General features: G+C 43.2%; 1 protein-coding gene across 2 annotated transcripts in view; it reads right to left on the bottom strand.

Moving 5' to 3' along the window:
• Nucleotides 1-21818, bottom strand: part of GNA12 (G protein subunit alpha 12) — a 42077-nt gene extending 20259 nt beyond the window's left edge. For both annotated transcript variants that reach the window (XR_007905544.1, XM_051792736.1), the window contains exons 1-2: nt 21262-21818; nt 9096-9311 (exon numbers count right to left, since the gene is read on the bottom strand). Coding sequence is in view for 1 of the 2 variants with exons in the window: in XM_051792736.1 (XP_051648696.1) it covers nt 9096-9311; nt 21262-21582 (537 nt within the window). In the remaining variant the exon portion in view is untranslated. The remainder of the gene's footprint in view (nt 1-9095; nt 9312-21261) is intronic.
• Nucleotides 21819-23453: the final 1635 nt, after the last annotated feature.

Here is a 23453-nt window from a genome sequence, read left to right as displayed (position 1 = left end):
CAGAGCCTTTTTTTTTGGCCTAATTTCCTGAAACCAGCCACAGGGTCAGAAAACTGCTAATATAGCACACAGCAAGCATCAGGAACTCTTTTATTTCACACACCTAAGCCAGTCCTTGCTGGATCTTCAGGTAGTGGATATAGGTTTCATACACCAAAAACTTTGAACACCCATATCATGGGAACACAAACACTAAAGTCTCCTTTTCAGCTGTATCTTTGAGACTGAAGGGTTGAAACCAGTCTGACCAGTGGAGCCCTTTCACTAGAAACCATATTCTTTGATTGTTTTTCAACAGATAAATATTAATATATGTGTCTCTGCATAATGCAGGTATTTTTATTCCAACTAAAAAGTTGTCCTTGTGCTACCACAGCTTTAATGTACACATATGCTCATGACCTAATATATGAGCTCTCTCCTGCTTCCACCAAATTTCAGTAGGAACTCTTCATTAGACTCCCCAAGTCACACAAAGGGTGCACCTTTAAATGAGCCTAACTTTTCAGGCTTCTGGAATATATTTTCAATACTGGGAATCTCTAGGGAGATACCGGTTGCCAACTTTAAGGTCTCTTGAATTATTGAGATCCATTAGGAACTTTCTGAATATGAAATTAAATAGCATAATCAAAAGCTACAGGCTGCTCACTGGGCTGGATTTGCCTCTGCCCAGACCTTTCCTGCACACTAGAAAGGGATAAAGAGATTACTCCAGTGGTTTGTAGCTGCAGTTGGGTACTGGCTCAGACAGCCTGAACTGAAAGTTTCCTTCCTTGTTTCTCACAGCATGTGCCAGCATTTCTTGATGGGAATGCAAAGATTAATTACAGCTGTACTTGCTCTGAACAAATCCTCATATTCAATACAGTCCTGCAAGATTTAGAGTAGCACTAATTAGGGCTTAGAACAACAATTCTGCAAAGACAGACACACCGAGTATTTTTTCTAATTATTTTAAGCATAATAAAATTAAAGCTCCTTTCCAGAAGTAGGGTGGCATTTATTCTCAAGAGCTGGGAGCCAAAAGAACTTTTCCAGTCTAAGAACATTAGATTTAGTGTTTCAGTGTTATTGCTGAAGGTTAAGACATCAAACTATAACTGCTTCCACACACATACAGAGAGATAAGGATGAGCACAAAATCTTTTGGGACACACAGACAGTTCTCTAATGAGCTCAATTACCAAGAGGCAAAGACAAAAAAAATTTTGTACTTGGCAAAATACACAGCAGTAAATCTTTAAACCAGAAAAATGGCAATCATTAGGCAAGATGCAAACTCTTCTAATGAATTTTCAACATGGGAGCTGTAAATATGAAGTTGTTTCTCTCATTCAGCTTAACCACACCAAAAATACAGTCAAGATGTATTGGCATCCAAGGGCCAAAAGCAAAAAACTCCTACAGGAAGCCTTACCCAGTACTATAAAAATACCAGGTTTTTTAATCTACCTCCAAGACTAAGGAAGTTAAAAGGTAGGGCCACACAAAGTCTGAATTTCAGCCTTTTGGTACCCACAGACAGCAGGGCATTAATGAAGTGCATTAACTGTACATCTTACAGACTCCAGCAGTGATTTTACACAAAGTTTTGCTCTTTAAGTAAAATAAAAATTAAAAAAAATGGAAAGTGCTGGGAATTCACTGTACAGACTACTAGGACAGCCAATAGCACAGCTCTTTTTACTCAGCATCCATCCCAGTTCCCATATGGTAGGCATATCAATTTCTTGTTATCCACTTATTTATTATGTATGATCTGCTCATTACTTTCCAACTTATCCTCCCAATTCCATGCAGGCTACATTTCATCCAGTTGTTGCACTTTGTCATAATCTAAGGCCAGGAGAAATTCATGACAGGAATCCTTTTTTTTTTTTTTTTTTTCCACAGAGAATTTAACACAGAGGATTTTAATGCTTGGTTAAGAATTCAGGTAGGTACAGTAACAGATTGCTGTTCTCTAACACTTTTCCATTTGCACCGTTTTAAAAGAAGTCATAACTCATGACCTTTCTGGTTCTTATTATTTCTCTCCAATAGCAGAAAGTATTTAAGAATGGCTAATAACTGTTTTACCCATCACAGCTTTCTGCTTGAGAGAACAGCTCCTGTCCCTGAGAAAAGATACTGCACGAGTGGATTTTGCTGGAATTCAAAATGATTTGCAGTGTAAAACAATCCACAGCCTTTGATTCTCTGAATGGTTTTGAATCCAGTCAACTTTAAATGTAGTTCTTCTCACCTCTTGCTCAGTGGTGCTTTAAGCTGAACTGAGACTCCCAAGTGCAGAATTCCTTCCTAGGGGTGACAGACAAGGTGACATCCCCAGCTCTGCCTCCTGCTCTCAGCCCAGTCCTCAGTTGGAATCTCTGACTGTCAAGACACGCTGGCACAGCCAAACCCCACACAAACGCTGCTCCAGGAGTTCTCTGGTGGCAGCAGGCCCATTAACATATCTCATTTAAGCACTTATTTTTAGAATACTGCAAATATATAAGGAGATTGAGGATATAACTCCTGTGGATGCAAACTGACAGACTCTAGAGCGTTAGCCAACACCCACAGAATTGTGTGTAAAGGTTTCTAATAAAACCCAAACTATAACTCACTGACTCTCACCTTCTTTAACAAAATGCCACTTTTGTTAGAGAGTTCTTACTTAAGACCCTGATCTGAAAAAATTTTCCTATTTGGTCATAGAGACAGGATTAGAAGCCAGGGACTCCAGCTGCTAATCCTTCCTGCTGCAGACCTGCCACGATGCTTTGCCGTGTTATACTTAAACAAGCAATTAACTTCTGCTGCTGTAGGAAGATGAGTCAGACTCCATAACTTGACCATAAACTTACAAGGTCTTGGGATCAGAGAACAGAACTAGAACTAAGAATTTAAATCTGGATCTCTGGCACTTAATTGCCACAGTACTTGCCTAAAACTCTGCTTCGATATTTAACCAAGGAGAAACATGTCCATAACTGTCCCTGCTGTATGAGTCCAGAGCAGGGTATTTTTCATGCTGCATTGATAAAATCTGCAAGATAATAACCTTTTAAATTAATCTTACATTCTATGTCAGATTAAGCCACTGTTTCAAAATTTTAACATAAGAAAATCAGATTATATAGGACTGTTACTATTATTTTTATAACAACAAGCAAGTGGCAAATTTAAGGGAAGGTTTAGGTTATATATATATATATACATATAATACAGCATTATCATTCCTTACATGTCATAGCTATAATTCAGACAAGCCTATTTCCCACCCACTTGTTCACAATTAGCTTTAAAAAACCCCAAACCTTTTAACATTCTTAGATACAGACTTATACTTGACTTTCAGCACTAATGGTGCAATGCAATTATAAAGCATCAAGGCAACAGCAAATGTGAGTTTCTGCTTTGTAGCACTACTGTCAATCCCTTGGTTTTTAAAGAATTTTGTGGGTTGGAGTGGTATGGCCCATCCAGATCTAGAAAATTAAAAAACCCACATAACTTCCCCAGCAATAATTTAGTTTCACAGGAGTTCTGCACACCAGGAATGCCCGTGCAAAGCTCAAAAGCAATTTGGCAAAGAGTTGCTGCCTACTCCCAATTACATGCATTAAATGGTAACAAGATTTCCCAGGCTGGTGCTTTGAACAGTGTGGTTATTCCCTTTGTACAATTCCCCAGCATTGGTCAAGCCCCACTGGATTTCACTGATGAAATATGAGAGTTTCATGGCTCTGGAAAAAAAAAAAATCATCCTTGCAGAATAAGCAACATTCAGAGTCTCTTGTGTAAGCTCATGTTCAAACAGTAGTTTGCAAAAAGAAGAGCTCATGTTTGTGTTACAGCCAATGGGATAAGCTGGGCTGGGTTTGACACTCGGTATTTCCTCAGGAGAAAGTGCATTAGCAGTGTGTTACATTGATGCCAGGCACAAGCACTCCTGCATTTCAGGGCTGTGCCATATGTGCTCAAAGAGTAAATTGCTTAGAAACATGCTTTTAAGGCCACCTCTACTCTGCCATTGCACCTTAAAGACAAATCATCAGTTGGAAACTTTACACTTCAGGATTCAAGAAATCTGTTAAAGTGCACTGAGTAATTCTGACAAAACGCAGCCCAATCCTGGAGATTTCTTTGAACATGCCACTTCAAAAGTCACCTACTTCTGCTGCCCCACCTCTCAATTCACTTGGCTTCTAGAGGCAGTCTAATGCTGCCACAAAACCTCCTCGAGCCTCAGCAGCTGCTGTACAGCCCAGCTCCTGATCACATCACTGCTGTACCCAGCACTTCCACACCAAAACAAAGATATTTCAGCCACAGTTTGTCCACTCTGAATCAAGAATTAGTGCAAAAGACTAGTGCCTCACCTCCACGCTGCCCAAAACACACAGTTGGCTGCCTGTGAGGTTTTGAAGCCATCAGCTCCTTGTATAGGGAGAAGGCAGCAAAAAGCTCTACTAACCCCAGGCTGTTCCCTGTGCAGCATTTCCAGCACACTGTCTGTTCTGGCAGGCACAATTTAACCACTTCCATTTAGTTCAAGTGTCTGCTTAAACAAAAAAAAATAAACCCCATAGTAATTTATAGGGGAGTGACCCATGTCCTATTACAAACACCCTCCAACTTCCCCCCAGCTCAAAACACCCAGAGAATGGTGAATCGATAGGAAAAAAAAGGGTCTTTAAAACATTTTCCAGTCTTCCCACATCCACAGCTTCAGAGGCTCTTAGTATTTGAAGTATTAATGGAAATGTTCCATACAATTCCCTGTGCACAGATCTAAAAATAGGTATGGACACAGTAGTAAGTTTTTGTCTATATTTGCAAGACTCTTACTTCCCTCTCAGGAACCACGACTACCCATTAACGCTGACATTTATTATTTAAAAAAGAGGAGCTATTAAAACACCAGAAATTCTTTCAACAATTCAGTGAACATCAGTAATAATAATACATCAATAGCAACCATTAAATATCAATTGATATTCTGGTGATGGATCACAAACATATTCTGAATACTAGGAATGTCAATTTTTCTTTAAGAATTGCTGAAGCCAGTTGATGGCCTTTGCAGATCTGCTCATCATCAGCTTAAGCTCTCCAGCAGAGCCAGCACACAAAATACATCTGTTCTTACTGTGACAAAAATACCCTTTTTTTGCATGCCAAGCCCTGTTTGTCCCATCTTTACCCACAATGACATCAAGCATGCCAAGCTGCAAGAAGTCAAAAAAGTATCTAACCTTGCTTCAGATTTTTTGTTCTGAACACATTAAAGCTGAAGTGAATGAATCTCACATTCTCCCACTAAAGACCTGGGAGGATGAAAAAGACCCAAAAAAACCAAAACACCCAACAAAAGAGAAACCACCTGACCAAAGCAATTCCTACCTTGGCCTCAGTGTCCATGGTTTGTGACTTAAACAGAAACGTCATTTATGGGTGAAAAAAGATTGCAACTGAGCTCCTAAATACTTGTTACTGGGCTCAAACTGAAGATACTTCCACCTTCCAGCTAAATCCTACTGGAAATCCCAAGGCCCTTTCTCCAGAAACCATTCCAAGTGGGATTTGTCTCCCTCTGGTGGCAATGGAGGATTTACAGCCAGTTGCCCAAACTGCCACAGGCAAAGAACAAACGTTACGGGACGTTTGGAGACACGTGATCAGCGTGTTCCTTTCCACCATACAGACAGAAAATGGGGTGGGATAATGAGGGGAAAGGAGAAGGGGGAAGAATCACATCCTGATTACAAAGGAATTCCTATTCTAGTGGTTAAAAATGAGGACAGAGACGTGACAATGTAACCAAACATACAATGAGGCTTTTGTCCCCAAACTACTTGGCTTGTGTACAAGGAACAGAGGAACTTGGGTCGGTGGGGACTGGCTGGGGCAGGGGAAGAGGGAGAGGCTGATGTTTGTGAAAAGAAAGAGAAATTGGTTAGTCTGCTTTAAGAAAGGCTGTAAAGAAAAAAAAAAAAAAGAAAAAAGCAGCCTGCTATTGTAGAATCCACCCACTCGCTTCTGAAATGCTCAAAGACCCAGACAGGGATTTACAACCAGCACTTCTAGGCACTGAGTGTGAAGCAGAAAACACTCAAATGCCCAGAGGCAGTTTGTGTGGTGCCAGAGAAGCAGCTTTTAGATTGCACAGGGTTATGGTCAGAGCCATTTTCTTTCAACAAGTTTGTTACTGCTGAGTCAGTCACTGAGCTTGGCATTACAGACCATAGGAAGGCACCTGCACACTGTGATTTTCAGCTCTAGTTAACCAACCAACATGTTTTACTTTTCATTTTTAACAGTCACACAACTTCCTGGAGAAATAAGAGCATTCAAAAACAGGCCAATAACCTTACAGCCTAGAAGCCAAAAAAATAACAATAATAAAAAAAAAAGCTGGTGTTCAGTTGACTGCAAGACCAGGGTGAAGGAAATGCAAGTGCTGAGTGAGGTTGTTTTTTCAAACAGTGTCGAGACACATTCAGAAAGATCACAGTAATGTAAAGCTTAAAAATTCTGGTGATAATTTAAAAACTATTTTAAAGATAATAAATTCAGTTTAAACCAAGCATATTCCATTTAATACCTCACTTATACTACAGAAGAAAGAGAGTGCTGATGCAGAGGTTTTCTTCAGCCTTGGTTAAAATCAGTTCAGAAAAGATTTATTTTTTCAGAGTCCACTATATCTGGCTTCTATTTATTTACACGAGTCTATATCCAGCAAGGGTTTAAACTAAATGAAGGTATGGGTTTATACATATCATATGCAATTACAAATTAGGAATCTCCTTAAACCACCTCTTTCTTTAAAAAGTTATGCAGCTTTAAACTTTTTTTCTTTTTAAAGGAATTGGACTGTTGCTGATTCCCATGTATTCAGGGAATCAGACTCCTGCTGAAGCCAGCAGCAGGGCATGGAAACTTGTTCAAGTGATTAATTTGTTTAGTGATCAATCCAGAAGCAGCATTTGTATCCTTGAGACCAATCTACTCCATTTAAAAAACTTTTATGAGGCAAGTGCTTTTTTTTAGTTACAGCTGAGTTACTTTCTAAGCCCCTGGTGTTGCAGCCTGCACAATAAAATAACAGCACCCAGGATTTTCAAGTTGTCAGTGCCACAGATGCTGACACTGGGACTGAGTTACACACTGTTTCTGTACTACCCACAAGGGAACAGGGCTGGTGCCTGCAGCAGTTCCAGCTGCCCCAGTAACATCACACAGGTTATGGGAATGCCACCCAAAAAGATGCACCATAGAACTAAACCACGATGCTGAACACGACAGAACATTAAATGATCAATTCCTTGTCTGCTTTATTTTTGGGGGGCTTTTTTTATTTTTTGGCATTTCCTGTTTAACCCTCAAAGCCAAAGAATGTAGAGGTAGAGGCCTACCACTCTTGGAACACTCTTTATCCACCAACTGGGCTCTTTTTTCCAGTTTGATGCCATTTTATTGTGGCAATGAATCTCCCACATGATCCCAATCTGAATCTCCCTCTACAAACAAAATCCATGCTTGATCATAGCATTTCCCAGGAAAAGGAAAAAACCCCAAACAACAGTCTTAACAGGCTGCTGATGTAACTATTGCTTACTATACTGGATTGCCTTGACAGTTGTATCATGATAATTTCAAGTTCGCTGTGGCACGAACCATCTTTTTACTCCACATTTGAACAGTGCTTAGAACAGCAAAGTCTGTGTCTGCAGATGCAAGGAATAATGGAACAATTAATCCATCCTCTCTCCCCCTCTGCACATCCTTCCCCCCGCCCCCCGTGCTGTAACATGGAAATTGTTTCATTTTTAGCCTAAGGAAGTGAGGTTTATACAATCATCCTGTGACAGCTTTACCTCAGCATTTCATTTATTCTTGAGCCATTTGGCAGTCGCACGACGCTTCAGAGACAGATTTCAAAGACGTGCAACAAGACTCAAACAGGCACCTTATTAGTGGAGACAGATGAGCACCTCAGGGCTGCAGCACGAGTTTAACTACACTGTTAGACACCAGAGAACCCACAGAGAGAAGCAGCACGAGGAGACAATCAGAATTTCACTAGTGAGTTTCTCTACTTCTCCTTTACCTAGATTTGTAAAAGAATCTAAGGGAGACCGTGCAAAGCCATGTTTCTATCCTTTAATTCCTCTAATGAAACATTAATAACACATCCAGGCATGAAGAGTTTCACCTTGCACTGTTTGGTTTTTGGTTTTTTTTCCCAAGAAAACGTGAATACAGTTTGGGGATAGAGCACCCCAAAAAATGAATTCTACGTGCAGACTGAAGCTTAAATAATATGCTAAAATAATAAAATAGATTTATTAGAAGAATTAGGAAAAAATCCTATATAATTTTCCAAGGACTAGTAACCAGTAACTAGTAGCTTGTTTCACTGAACAAGGAAAAAAAAGAGAAAAAAAATCATCTCCAGCTTGTACACGGGAAGAAAAAGGAGAGGATTATGAACAGCTGTCAGAAACATATTCCACACCAGAAGTGCAGCTATTTTGGCACAGGGGCATGAAAACCTCACAAGAAAGCAGGGAAGACAGCACATTTTTACACTCACTGTCATCTTTCAGCTGCTTATCCAAGTTTCCCTTGCAGACGTCAGGATGAAAAGAAACAGCCAAAGAGCAGCAGTGGGATGGGTGCTGCATTCACTTCAAAAGAGCTGCATGCAGGAGGAGTTTGCCAGTATCAATACACTGCAGGCTGGCAGGGCTGAGAAGTTACAAATTAAGTGTGCCTTCATCAGTGACCTACTATGCACAGACCTACTGAGCTGCTAAAATATTTTTAGTTCGACCAATTCCTGCCTTTTTTGGTTCCTCCTGCTCTTCCAGTTTATCCAGTCGTGTGCACTTCTCCACTCCCTCTTACTGCCATGCAGTTTTTCGAGTTTGGCTCCAATTACCACTTGTTTCTGCTGCTGGAGTGCTCAGATTTACAGCACTACTGCAAACAGCTCAGGGAGTGGCTGAATGGTGCATGTAGTGAACACTGCCAGCTGAGGAGAGATTTGTCCAGCAGGGAACTCTTCCTGCCCCCGGGAAGGTGGGTGTACTCACCAGCTGGTACTCGCTCCGACGGCTGAAGGCTTCCTTGATTCCCGAGTCCCTCCAGAGCGCGCCCAGGGCAGGTACATAGAGCTGGAAGGTGGCAGGCTCGATGGGCATTCCAGCTTTGTTTTCAAAGGCCATCAAAAACATTCCGTGCTTCTCGTTCTCCGTGTACTGCCAAGGGATCCCCAGCTTGTCCCGTGCGTCCACCAGAACCCTGCAGCCCTGAAGGATGATTCAGATAAGAAAGTCAGTGATAAAAAGATTAAAGTGCAAAAGAACAAGGACTTGAAGGTACTGGAAGATTATTTTTTTGACACTGTTCTGGTGAGACTGAACTCAGCAGAGAATCATGTTGTTTATTGCAACATCTCCAACAGAAATAAGATAGAGCTTGCTTCTGTAAGCAGCTTAGCCACAAAATATTTCTCCAGGTGGAAGAAGTATTAGCAGCAACAGCTACTGGCAACAAGCAATGCTGCCAACAGATAATGAAAGTAAACATCAAATGAGCAAGAGAAGTGTCTGGGAACTGACGTGTAGTTTTAAAGTAACATCATGCCTGAAACCATATTCTTCCACCTTTTATTTTTTTCTTTGCATTTGTGTTTTAGATACCAAAAGGAACATCCTGGCATTCTCAAACAGCAGGAGATCAGAAGAGCACCAGAGGACTCAAGACATTGCATAGATTTCAAGCTCCCATGCTCAGAAAAGCAGGTGCAGTTTTTCCTCAGAATCAGCTTTCTTTTTGAACTAGCCATGCATCTGCTAAGCAATGTATGACAGGTAGGCTCTGGTACTCTAATTCTGGAAAAGAAATCTGGAAGCAAAGTGATCTTGTTCTCATATTTAAGTCAGGATTACTGAGCTGCTCATTTTAACATTTTGCAGTTTTTATGGAAACTTAATTTCATATTCATGGCAGCAAGCCAAACACACAAGGTTAAGTAAATTTGAAACTTCAGTCTTGACTCTGATTTCACCTGTACTAAAAAGCTTCAGATTTCTCAATAGTGAGCACCATTTTAATAATGGACAGATCTGTAAATGGTGGTTTAGCATCTCAACTGCCATCAAACTCACAGGTAAGATCTGTGGGTTATAGTGAACTACTTTTCTTATTGTGCTGATCTTTTGGTTTTATAGATAGGAAAATAAATAAAATAAAAAACCTCCAAAACTGAAGCTCTGTTTCCACAGCTATTCACATGAACCTCCACATTACTGCACTGATATTTTTTTTTGCATACTTTAAGCTATCAAGACTGCACCTATGTTTTCTTAACACTCATACCTTTCTGCTCTCTAATCCTTTAACAGCACCACACCACAACAACAAAAACAACTTTTCCAATAGAAACGAAGATTGGAGAGGGAAGTGAGAAGCAACTTAGTGGGGTGACACAGAATAGGAACTCAAAGCAAAGTGTCACAGTTGTCACTATGCAACAGTGTTCCTGAAGTGCAGCTTCCCAAAAATGTAAATATTTATGCTTCTCTAGTGATTGTTATTTTCTTTTATAAAGTAGAGAATATATCTCCACAATACCAGGAAAAGACTAAAACTGAATGTATTTACAAACTGCTGCTTTAAATTCCAGACATAACTATTTAGTAACTCTGTCATACCGACCAAAAGCCAACTCTCATTCCTAGTTACAGAGTTTATCCCTTTAGTAACACAAGTCTTTGGATCATTATTTGAACGGCACTAACAAACATCAGCATGAAACCCCCACTTGTAAGGCTCTGTCTCTGAACTGCAGATGCCCCCATGGCATCTCACAGCTTTAGACACTTCTGCAAACCATCCCTTCCTCACAGAACACCATCCTGGCTGCAACTGAAAGCCAGGGGCAGCTCCCCACTATGCCCAGAACTTGGAGATTTTCCAAAGTGTTGCGGCAACCGAGACCAATATGACACAGTTATTTCGAGGTATTTAATGCCAGGTTTGTCTCTGCTCAGTGAGAAGTGAACAGATCACCTTCTCTCCCCACAGACTGCCACCTCTCCCCACGCTGCCCGGGCCCTGTGTGGAGCTCCCAGCCCACGCAGGCCAGCCCTGACCTTTCGCCTGCCTGGGCCCCAGCTCTGCAGCTCAGCTCCAGCTTTTCCATCTCCCAGCTTTGGGGCTGATTTAACCCTTATCCCTCTCACAGAGCCTTCAGAGCATCCCAATGGAGTGACGGCAAAACCGCCCGATTCCTGTTCTGATTCCCCCACATCTCACTCTGACTTTCCCTGCTCCCACTGGAGACACAGAGGTTCTTGAGAGACTGGTGTTAAGGAAAGTTTCATTATTTGTTTGGAGAAAACTACAGAACAGTTTCAATCAAGGACGTAGAGACTGCTCCAGTCCCAGAATAGTCACTTATCTGCTGGTTGCTGCTCCTTGGAAATGCAGGTTTGAACCTCTCTGAGGCAAGAGAGGGAACTAAACTTAGACCTCACCAACCCTATGTGAGTGCACTGACTACTGCAGGGTCACCCATGGGGAGCGTGTGGCATCAGCACCTTCCTCTGACTGTTCTAGAGACAGAGGTGGCTGCCACCAAAGCCCATGCAGAGCCCACTCTGGGACAAAGAGGCAGCTCCAGAGGCAGGGACATCAGCACTGACAACCAGACACACACAGACACACACTGAAGGAAGGAAAAAATATAAATAGGATAGGGGTTAGCAGGAATGCTGTCCTATGCACACCCACAGGAACAGCACCTCTCAAAATCTGAATTTTTAGAACACAGCTGCTTCAAGATGTGTATCTCCAATGCACCAGGAGTCAAAGCTTTACATAACAACCAACCAACCAATGTTTCACCCTCCCAACTCTGAGTGGTTAAAAGTGTTAGTGACTCAGCAAAATCTCCAGTAAAGTGAATCCAAACATTTCTCCATCTCCTCAAAACAGCTCCATAAATGCTACAAACAGATGTCAGAAAGATGAGGAGAAACAGAGAAATTGCTAAAATTAGATCCCCTGTACTGCTATTCTCGCATCTCTGAGTTACTGGTAACACTATATTTTGCAGCCTCACTGAGCATTTGATAATCCTTGCCTCATTAATCTGCAGAACAAGTTATGAGAGGAAAGGTTTGGCCTTACTGAAAGCCCATGCAAAACACTTTCCCTGCCTCTTTGCTCCAAAAAGACCAGTCAGAGAGTCACTTTCATCTGTAGTTAAAACTGCTTAAAGGTTTGTATGTACTGTTGATGCCCAGAAGTGAAGATTTCATTTAGAAGATTAGATGTAATTAAAATTTCTGGGATTTCCATTTATTACAGGATGAACAGAAAAGTTACATATATTTGTAAAGTAATTTTATTACAACTGAACTTAAACACTCTTGGTACAGATAAGGAAAAAAACCACCAAACAAGTCTTGTTACATGGACAACCCTCCCTCTCAAGCTCTGACAATGAAGGTAACACCAGACTTAGTTCATTGCAGCACTCATTTCACAATAAATCTTCCCAACATGGCTGTAACAGTTTTTCTGATCTTGGGCTACTACAGAAAACATCAATTCACTCTTTCATGTAGAAGGCTGAACACAATCAATTACCATTCTGTTTTCAAATTTGGAATATAGAAAAAAAACGTAGGGACAACTTTTGATGTGAAATAAATTACTGAACAGTTCAACTGATCTAAAGTTTTTGTGCTGCAATCAAAGCAGGACCCAGAATAAGCTCAGATGGAAAGAATTAAAATTCACAGGTAAGGATAGTGTCAGGCATTAGAAATGGCAAACCAGCAGCATAATGGAAGAACCAGCTAGAGAGGAAAAAATAGAAAATTCTCCATTTCATTCCTTTCCTAATAATTTCTAATATATTCAAGTAGTTGTATAAATCCCTGGCATGCACAAAACCTGAATGGAGACAGGGTAGAAAATGTGTAACAAGAACGTGATGTGATCTAACTCATGAAATACCATATCTTACACAGAAGAAAACACTAAATAAATCTAGAAATCCACAGATTCTAAAAAAAGATAACTAAGGCTTGATATACAAGAAATCTACAGAAATTACAAACCACCTGCAGAAAGGGAGTAGACAAAGACTGTTCTTCTCCCTCCCCTTGCTACACAAGCACAAGTTATCAAACAGCAGGTTAAACTAAAAGAAGGAGTTTTCCTGTACACCCCCAGCGAGACAAACTCATTCACACAGGATGTTGGCCAAAAGTATAAATGGACTTAAAAAGCAATGAAGACAAATAGATGGAAGAAAAGTCCAAGGAGGACTATTGGATTACATTCCAGATGCAAATCCTGGCGCGAGAAGTTTCCGAAGCCAAAGGCTGCCAGTAAGTGGAAGAGCACACCAAGGGATCCCACTGCCTTGTGCTCGTACCCGTTTTGGGTTGTGGGTTGTTTTTTCATGTCAGACAAAGCTGGAGCTGCTCTCCCTGACACAGCACAGCTGTTGGCCCTCAGTGTGTTTGCTGCTCACCAGCAGTATGAAGGTTTTAGGAGCATTTCCACAAATGCTCGTTACTAGGACGGGCTCAAATGTACTTTTTTCTTTTTTACTTCTGAAAGGCAGCCTAGCTTTGAAAAAAATCCAGGTTGCCTTGTACTTTTAAATAATACATAAATGATTTTGTGGGAATTATTAGAAAGCTTATCACCAGCTAATGTCACTTGAAGCCAGTGATGTTTGCCAATACATGAAGTGTTGCAGTATTTAAAGAGCAGCATGATTTAAAGTTACCTTACATTAGTAGTTACACTGCTACATAAAACACAACATTCACATTTTAAATTATTCACATACTTCAGTACTTGAAGGATTCATTATCCTTAAAACCTCACACCTTTCACCAGATGGACCAACTCAGAGGCTGAGTGAACACATCTCAGTTAAGCACCAAACACACAATGGGAACAACAGGTTTGGAGGACACTCACTCATAGGCAAGGGCAGGTTCTTCCATGCACACATCAGCAGCTAAGGGATCAAAAAATTTGATTATTCAAGTCAAGTGTCCAGAAAGAACTTGCAAACCTCCTTAGAGTTTGTATACAAATACAAGAGTCTCCTACAGTGCATTTTCTCAAAATAATTTTAAGGAACTACTACGGGGTATGAGATCACAGACAACAGAGTAACTTACACATGAAATACTACAGCAGCTACTTTTGAAGTTTTTACCATTAATTCACTGTTCAACCTCCTAGCAAAGCTCTGGATGTGCAGAATCTACATATCACATATGGAAATATCGTCCTGAGAGAAGTGCTGATCACTGCTGAATACTCACTGGGGGACTCCAAGGCACAGCTACCAGGCAATACTGTTCTCCTGTGGCTGTAATCCAACAGGAACATGGCAGGCACAGGGAGATTCCAATGGGTTTCCTACTGTGTGTTTTTCCTCACTGTTGTTGACAAGAGACCGACAAGGTCTGGGGAATCACATCTCACAGAGACCAATACAAACCTGAACTAATGTCAAAAGGAGGGTTCCCACCTTGACAAGATATTTCTTCGAGCCAGAGAAACAGTACAAGGTGATGCAGCTACAGGAACACAGGACCAGCTGCACCAAAAATCTGCAACAGCTCCGTATTCGCTGCTGCCAATACACGACAGAGCTGAATCCCTCAGCCATGGATGGAGCTGGACCTCTCAGCAGCTCTCTGGCAAGCTAAAAAGATGATAAAATGTAGCCTACATGTATTTTTAGAAGACATCTCTCAACCTTTTAAAAAAGCCATTTTTGATACAACTTTTAAAAATAAAGTTGTCAGTGTTTGCAAATATAATCACATGCACTTTATTAAAATTGCTGTCTGGAACACTGGAGAGAAGGTGACCTACTGCTAACAAAGTCATAGTAAGACAATCAGATTTTTACACCACACTATCATAAAAGCATTAACAGTGTTTTTCTTTGATCTGTGTCCTTGGACCATTCCAGACAAGCAGTAGCCAAGAAGCCAATGTCCTTAAGGATAAGGTTTCACATTACAGAACAGTCAGTCTAATGACCAGGTACCATCAAAAAGGGCATCTTTCCTGGCAGCAAAGTTCCACCCTCTCCTGTTTGATATATCTGTCATTTGTCTGAGCCCACAAGCCAATCCAGTGAGCAAACATCACCTAAATCCTGGCCATTTATACAAAAAGTGGTTTCCACTGCCTATATTAGTTTGCTGCAAGGCAAGACAGACACGGGGGTAGGGGTGGGAGCAGCACCAGTTAGCCCAGTTAGACAAAAAGGCTCACCAGTTGTGCATGCATTTTTACCATTCACAAATTCCAGTACCACCCAGGTGAGAGCAAGGTAAACAGCAAAGATGACCTACCTTCCAGCCAAACTCACAAATAAAAAGTGGGAACAAAGGGGAAGTGTCATTTACTTAGTCCACAGGAACACAAACATTAAAAAACATTTGGATTAGCCACTGACTCTCTGGATTGGGAGCAGCAGTGATGTCTGCTTGTCTGGAAACTCTGAAAAGAGTCCTTGTCTTTGACTGAATGCAGCAAAATGACGACAAATGCAGCAGAAGAAAAATATTCTCGCTGCAAACTTTACTTGTAACTGGGCCCAAAGCAGAGAGATGATGACCTCAGAGGTGGTGACTGGTGCAGGACCTTACACAAAATTAATGCTTTCAGAGTTGTATTAACAGCTTTCTCCTTGTCCTGGGACCATCAGGCCAACATCTCATCCATACTTAGTTCATGCTTTCAGTAGAGCAGAAGCGGAATCTGCAGTTCCAAAAATATCTCCATCAGGTTTGGCAAGACCCTGCCATGCTGCCCTCAGGAACACAGTACCCAGCACGTGCTCAACACACAGGGAGGGCCCTTCAACACCAGTTCCTGACCCTCACTAGAGGGGAAAAAACCCAGGCAAGTTGAGGGGACTCATTTGGAAACTCTGCAGCCTCCGATTCCTTCCAGCTTTTCCTCTTGTTTCTCAGACAATGTGTACAGGCTTGCTCCAAAGTTTTCCTGTAAATGTTGTTAGTAGCACACTTTGCTTGTTTTTTTGCCAATGCTGTTTCCAAGTTAATTATAAAAATATATGTACAGTCAACCAACTGAATATAATGTAAGCTCCCAAATTTAGTCACTCAAGTGACTAAACTTATGTCTGGACAACATCAAAGTATGTGTCTCCAGTCTCCAGGGACTAAGTCATGTTCTGCAATACTAATGACTACATCACAAGAGCACTGTGAGCTCCATTTTGGAATAACTATGAATATTTATCATTTACAACTGACCAGGACTCCTCTTCCACTATCTGCCATGATGAAGACAGATTGCTGCCTCCTAGACCAACCAAGAGACACCTCAAATGCAAAGGGACCACCAGAGTTGATGGAATTCATACTGAAGACACAGAAAAGACATCACCTCGAAGTCAGCAAGAGTTTCAGTGTTTAAATGAACCTGGAACAGTAAGAACAACAAGACTCAGGGTTTTTTTTCTTTTCTACATAATTTGGTGAATATTATTTTTTCATATTAAATTAAGCTCAGAGCAAAGATAATTGGAATTAAGAAGTGGTTCCAGCACAGAACTTTAGCCCTTGTATACTAAATGTGATGGAAAAGGTCCTGATTAACCACAGCTCCTATTTCTCCTTGTCACTCCTCTCAAAAGAAGCTGTCCCAGCAGAAAGGACACTGTCCTGAGACCAACTACTCAAACAGCTGGATCCCAGCTCTGAAGTAACAGATGGAGTGTCACCATCATCACCTCCTAATGGGTTTTTGAATTCATTTGCATGTAAACCCAAGGAAGTGTGGAGTCAAGTCAATTTAAAGAGTAATGAGTTCACACAATGAAAAGATGTATTCCCACCTTTGTTTGTAGGTTATTGGAAAAGATGCTTGCATTGTGAATAAGTAGCTAACTTGGTCACTTAAACTGTAGCTCCCAACTAAACTGAGGAATATTCTTTTTGCCCTCCCCACAATTTGTGTCTGCAAGCTGCAAGCGAGTTTCTTGGTTGGTTTGTCAATGACTGGAGGTACAACCACCTCACAGGCAGCCACCATAAACACAACACAGGTACACTGAAGGTACACGGAGTCCCTGCAACAACAATCCACATTTTGTAATGGCTACAGAAGTCCAAAGTTCTTCTTAAAACTGCCTTCAGCACAGACCACTTATTTTGCCTGCTTTCCTGCCACTCATTCCTGCCATCAAGGAGAAATGCTCTCAGGTGTGCCCACGTGTATTGCACTCAGAAGTCTCAAAGGATTGTTCCTCAGACAGTTTTCACGTTTAAAATCTTTCCTTGTTTTTCCACGCTCAGAGCCCACAGCTGAAGTTCCACATCATTTCCTGCGTAGTCCTTCCCTCTGCAACTCCAGGTTTTTCAATTCCTTAGTCAATCATTACAACTCAGGCCACAGACAACAAGAAAACACACACAGATGTATTGAAACCTTCAGCTGGCCTTCTCATTTTCAACACAAAAACTAACATTACCAGAAGAGTTCAACAGATTATACTTCAGGCTTTTAAGAGACGAACATTTTCTCTCTTCAGATTGAAATCTCTCAAACAAGCTGGTGCAAGTACCACTCTGGTGCTTGTAGATTGCTTTAATTATTTTCTTACACAGCTAAACCAGGTTTTTTCAAGCAGCATGATATTCTCATACTTGAAACAAAAAACATTTAGACAAGGAACATCAGAGCTGTGATTCATTGTGTATCTGAGCTCTTTAACTGTTATCAAAGGAAGCAAGTAGAGTAGCAAGGCCAACCCATCTGTTGGGTATCAGAAGATTCCTTCAGCTACAGTCAGAAAGCATCAAAATGCTCACGTAACACCACCAGACTTTTCTCAGATTTGAAACTTAAGGTACATGAAAGTTTTCCAAGTTCCTCTGTATAACCGAGAGTCACCTTAAAATTCACGCTGCCAGCATCAGCTGGCCCTGTCCTATCCACTTTCCTTTTCCAGGTGGGTGTGCTGAAGTCCTGGAGCCTGTGTACTCATACCAGAACATTAACACTGCTGCTTTTCACTTCAATCATCAAAAAGTTCCAAAAAGTTACTTTGAAACTTAGCCTCGATTAACAAGCAAAACCCGAGTTAACCGATGACTATTTACCTTAAACCAAAGCAAAACTAATGTATTTGAATACCACCCCACAAATGCCAGAAAAAGCCAGCAAGGCCCTGAACCATCACCTGTACTAAATGGAAAAGTAAATTCTGTATCACAGATTTATTTTGTTTCAGCATTTTGTTTCTAACTAGGGTTTCCCCAAAATGGGGGATGAGAAGCAGAGAGAACAGGGTAAGCAAAGAACTCAGCATTAAGAAGATATCAGAGAAGTGAGAAGCTGAAAACTCAAAGTGGAGGCTGACATTAATGTCAGTTCATACTTAGCACTGTTATTTTCAAAGAGGTTTCACGTTCTGTTCCCTGAATCAGTTCCCTCATTTTCAGTAAGTTGCACAAAGTGCCTAAACACTACTGCAATGAGGATTTTAGAAATACCCAGCACTGCTAAGAGAGTAGGAATGCTCCTTCTTCAGAGAGCAGTTTAGTCATGGCTGGAAAATGAAAATTGACCATTTAATCCCAGAGATTTACACTGCATTTATAACTCAGATCTCAGTGCTGCAGAAGCTTAACAGAACCATTGTTTGACCATGCTGAGAACTGTGTGGAAAAAGGGGCTAAGGTTGCTGCAGCTGGACTTCACAGTGCCACACAGATTTATATGCTATTTCATAGGATCGTTTTCACTTCACACTGTCAACATATAGTACTATACAAATTCATCTTATATCTTTTCTTGTAAGTTAAGTCTTAATGGGTGATCGTTCTGAACTTCCTGAAAAAGCGAAAAGAACCTGTAGTCTAAACACTTTAGAGCAGCAATCTGGTCACTTGACAATCTGCATTGTCAAAGAAGCAAAGTAAGTTTACTTTAAACACTCTATGTTTATCCATGAACAAAGTTCAATACAAGAAAGTATTCCACAACTACCCTAAAATAATGCATTGACAACACCACTCTGTTTTCAAAGTCCTGCAATTCTCTCTCGGTATTTGATTTCTTCCTGATGATTACAGCAGAATATCAAGGTGTTATCAGATTTCTTTCTGATGAGCAAAACACAAACATAACATCTACTGCCTTGTCCCTACACTCATCCCAGACCTCCTTCCTACTAGAAAACTCTCTTAGTTCCCTTGGTTTGCTCTCCCTCCTTCTGCCTACTCTTTCCATAGTAACCCCTCCTGAGCCTACTGGGGAAGTGTCAGTTGTATTCTCATGTGCAAGAGCCACCCCTGTCACCTACAGAAGTAAGAGAAGGAAGAGTCTGACATGTACCTAAAGGAGAGCCCAACCTTAATGCTCTCAAATCATGATCTGCAAGGCCCTAAGGGCGATGGATCTGCTGAACTCACTTAAAAATAATCCAAAATTTATTTTGACAATTAGAAGACTTAAACAGATGTTCAGCTGACATGGTCCAAGCAATGTTGTTAACTATCAGAACTCCTGACTGCTACCTTGAGGACCTGGATTCTACTTTAAATTCTGCACATCTGCCCAAAGCCATCCAGCAGACAAGTGTTTCAAGTGCATAACTCAGTCTCCCCTACTGCAAGTTGGAGACACTTACTTTCCTTTTCAAAGCACACCAAGTTCTACTGCTGAAAGCTCTACACTTTCTGCATACATAAAATATTACATCATTTTACCATAACTGGTATTGCTTAGACAACTCAGAAGAGGAAGGAGTCTCAGATTTTTCCGTTTTCACAAACTGCTTCCTTAAAAGCCTCTGCTACCACTTGAAATCAGTAGCAGTAAAAATTAAATCACTGGCAAGACCAAAATAAGCATTAAGACCTAAAATAAGAGTCCTTATTTCTAGGTGTATAGCTAAAAGAAATCATAATGCTCTTTGCCTAAGTAACTACAATCATAGAGAAGCTTCTGAGCTTCAACTTTCTTGCAGTTAATGGGCTCCAGCCTGAAAACGGATGAAAAAAAAGGAAAAGAAAATTAGACAACAATTTTCCTGTTCACTAACAGAAGTGAAAGCCCTTCATGGAATAGTGACATTCTTAAAAACAAGAGTCATTGTATGCTTGCACTTATTAAGTGCACATAAAGCTTCTATTTAAACACAAGTCTGAAAATTCAAAAGTAACTCGTTATCTTTAAGTTGCACAGTTCCCTTTCCGTTAACTTTCTCTGAAATCTCATGGAGTCTCACAAATCCATGCCCACATAAGAATGGAGGCAGTCCTACAGAAAAATCTAGGCAGGAAAGTAGCATTTCTTTTAGGGAAAGATTATGAAGATGAGAAGAGATATACTCTTAAGTCAGCTTTTTATGCATCTTCAGGTATTTTCTGAAATAGGATCCCTTCTACCTGCACAGGGCATCAGAGCTTGCACCCCTGAAAGAAACAGTATTTGTCAAGGCTGATTTTCCTTAATTAAGGAAATACTGGTGTGTAAAGCAAAGGCTCTACCAGTAGCATTTATATTCTCCAGTCACTGCCAGCACGATAAAGCCTGCACACACACTGAACAGAAACTTTTTGCCAAAGGTACCAAACCAAAGTTATTTCCATTCCAGCGCTGGCTTTGATAACACCCCCCATGCCCCACTCCAGGGGCCTGCACTCCCCCATTTCTGAGGATGTACCAACTAACAACCACTTGCAGCCACAACATCTATACAAGGACGCATTTCTCGTCCCATCTCGAGCAGACAGGCTCGGGGGCACTTCGGGCAGGCAGGGAAATCTCATTTCTTCAAACCTTGAAGTTTCTCCCGTTCTGACTCCGAGGATGCTCTCGCAATGCCTTTTCCAGAAGGCAGGCCACACCTATATCCTCTTTCCTCTGCGCTTCCACAAAGCTTTCCTCAATCCCCCTTTGCGGGGGAAGTTTCCTTTGAGCCTTTTTCGTCGCCGGGTAGCGCTGGAACCCCCATCCCGGAGCACAAAGGTACCCGAACACCTGCGCCGAGCCCCTTCCCCGGGGGGGAGCGCCGGGAGCGGGGCCGGGGCGTTCGGGGGGGCCCCGCCCGGGCTCACATCCCTTCCCGACGGCGACCCCGGGCACGGCCCCAGCTCCCGGCGCTGCGGGATGTGCCGGCGCCGGCCTCCATCCCCCCGCTTCCATCCCGCCCTCCCTCACCTTGAGGATGTTCTCGTAGATGGTGGCCCGGAACTCCAGCAGCGCCTTCTGGTCGAACTCGCGGCCGTGGATGATCCGCATCTGCTTGAGGAAGGTGGACTTGCCGCTCTCGCCGGCGCCCAGCAGCAGGATCTTGACGAGGCGGCGGACGGCGCGGCGCTCCCGGGCCAGCATCGCGTCGATCTCCCGGCTGCGCCGCCGCGCCTCCCGCTCCGCGTCGCGGCTCCGCTCCTTGGCGTCCCGGCGCGGCCCGTCCCCGGCGCGGCCCGCGGCCTCGGCCGGCAGCAGGCAGCGGCTCAGGGTGCGCACCACGCCGGACATGGCGGCGGCGGCGGCGGGCCCGCAGCGCTCACAACGCCGCCGCCGACACCCCGAGCTCCGACAGCATCGGGCGGAGGCCGCCGAGACGCTGCGACCCAGCGGGTGGAGGAGGAGGAGCAGCCGCAGCCCCGGGGGCTACGGGCCGGGACCGCCCATTCCGGCCGGGGGGAGGGCTGGGGGACGGCGGGCGCTGCCCGGGGAAGGAGCACGGCCGGCCCGCGGGGGCTCGGCGGGGCCGGGGGCGGCGGGGGCGCCCGGGCGGGGTCACGGCGGTGCCGCGGGGCGGGGGGCGCGCGGCCCCGGCCCCTTACAGCGAGCGCCGCCGCCCGCCAGGGGAGGGGCCAGCCGGCCCAGCGCCGCACATCATTGGGCAGGGGCGCTGTCGGTCAGCGGCCTGCCGCCTCCGATTGGATGAGTCGGCGCGCGGGGCGGGGCTAAGCCGTAGACACGGCTCGGGGCGAGGTGGGGCGGAGCGCGGAGGGGGAGAACCAATCAGCGGCGAAGGGGCGGAGCGTTACTGATGGAGGCGGGGCCTGAGGAAGCGTTGGGCATGACGTCACGACGCGTCCCGTTCTGTTTCCGTGACGTCACAGCTCGTCCTGTGTTGTTGCCGTGACGTCAAGGCTCGTCCTGGGATGGTGGGAGGGGGGAGCCGAGGCCCCGAACGGGCCCTTCAGCGTCCCGGGGACAGCGTTAGTAACGTGCTGGGGAGGGAGAAAACAAGCGGGGTTCGTTTTTGCCGGAGCAACCCAGTGGCCAAGTTGTACTAGGTCATGCAGTGATGTAAATATGTCATCGGTGGCGTCATCAGCACATGCAGTCAGGGCATTGCCTTGCTCAGCCAGTGTTAAACCATGCAGGGATTTCTCTCCACAAGCCCGGCTGCCCCTGGGAGCTGCTCCCAAGTGGGTTCAGCCTGTCCAGGTGACATCTGACATCCACGTCCCACATCCAGGCTGAGCCCAGGACACTCTGCTCCTTGGCTGACATCAGGTGTAATTCCCTGCAAACATACTGAAGCAATCCAGAGCTGGGCTGATGGCGAGGCAGGAATTAAAGTATCAAAGTGCACATCTGAAATAAAATCCCCCTCTCTCAGTCTCCTGATTAGGGACTAGAGGGAAAAAACATTTTGGGAAGCAGCTGGTGTGTGATCTCGGAGCAGTGGCTGGGATCCCAGGCCTTCTGGCTGCTGAATGAAATCAAAGCAGACAGGCACATGTCCTCAGTTGTACAAGATTATTTGTCCTTTCTGCATTACTTCTGTCTGTACATCCAATTATTTACACTGTAAATATTTATTCCAGTTTGTTGCAGATAACTTATCCTCCCCAGGTCTGTACCACACACTGGGACAAGTGACACAAATGCAGATTGCTGAGGGAAACTATTAAAATGACTGGGATTTCACTGAAAGTTAAGGATGTTAAGAATCACAAAATGGTTTGGGCTGGAAGGGACTGTAAAGTTCATCTCGTTCCACCCCTTGCCATGGGCAGGGACACCTTCCACTATCCCAGGTTGCTCCAAGCCCTGTCCAGCCTGGCCTAGAAAACTTCCAGGGATGGGGCAGCCACAACTTCTCTGGGTAACCTGTACCAGGGCCTCACCACCCTCACAGGGAAGAATTTCTTCCTAATATCCAAATCTAAATCTACTTCTCTTCAGCTTAAAGCCATTCTCCCTTGTCCTATCACTGCATGTCCTTGTACAAAGTCCCTCTCCAGCCTTCTTGTAGGCATTGAGACATCCCAAAAGATCAGGGAGTCACAGATTTAAAGCAAAAGCAATTAAAGAAAACCTTTCATGAAAGTGAGAATTCTGCATGAGTATTAATTCCACTGAGATGCTGTTGTCAACACTTCCCCAAA

This window comes from Manacus candei, unplaced genomic scaffold, assembly GCF_025592945.1.
Source record: "Manacus candei isolate 608988 ecotype Guabito, Panama unplaced genomic scaffold, ASM2559294v1 h1tg000002l, whole genome shotgun sequence".
NCBI classification, from domain to species: Eukaryota; Metazoa; Chordata; class Aves; order Passeriformes; family Pipridae; genus Manacus; species Manacus candei.
Note: the sequence above shows the minus strand (reverse complement) of the source record. Positions and strands in the feature narration are given on the sequence as shown.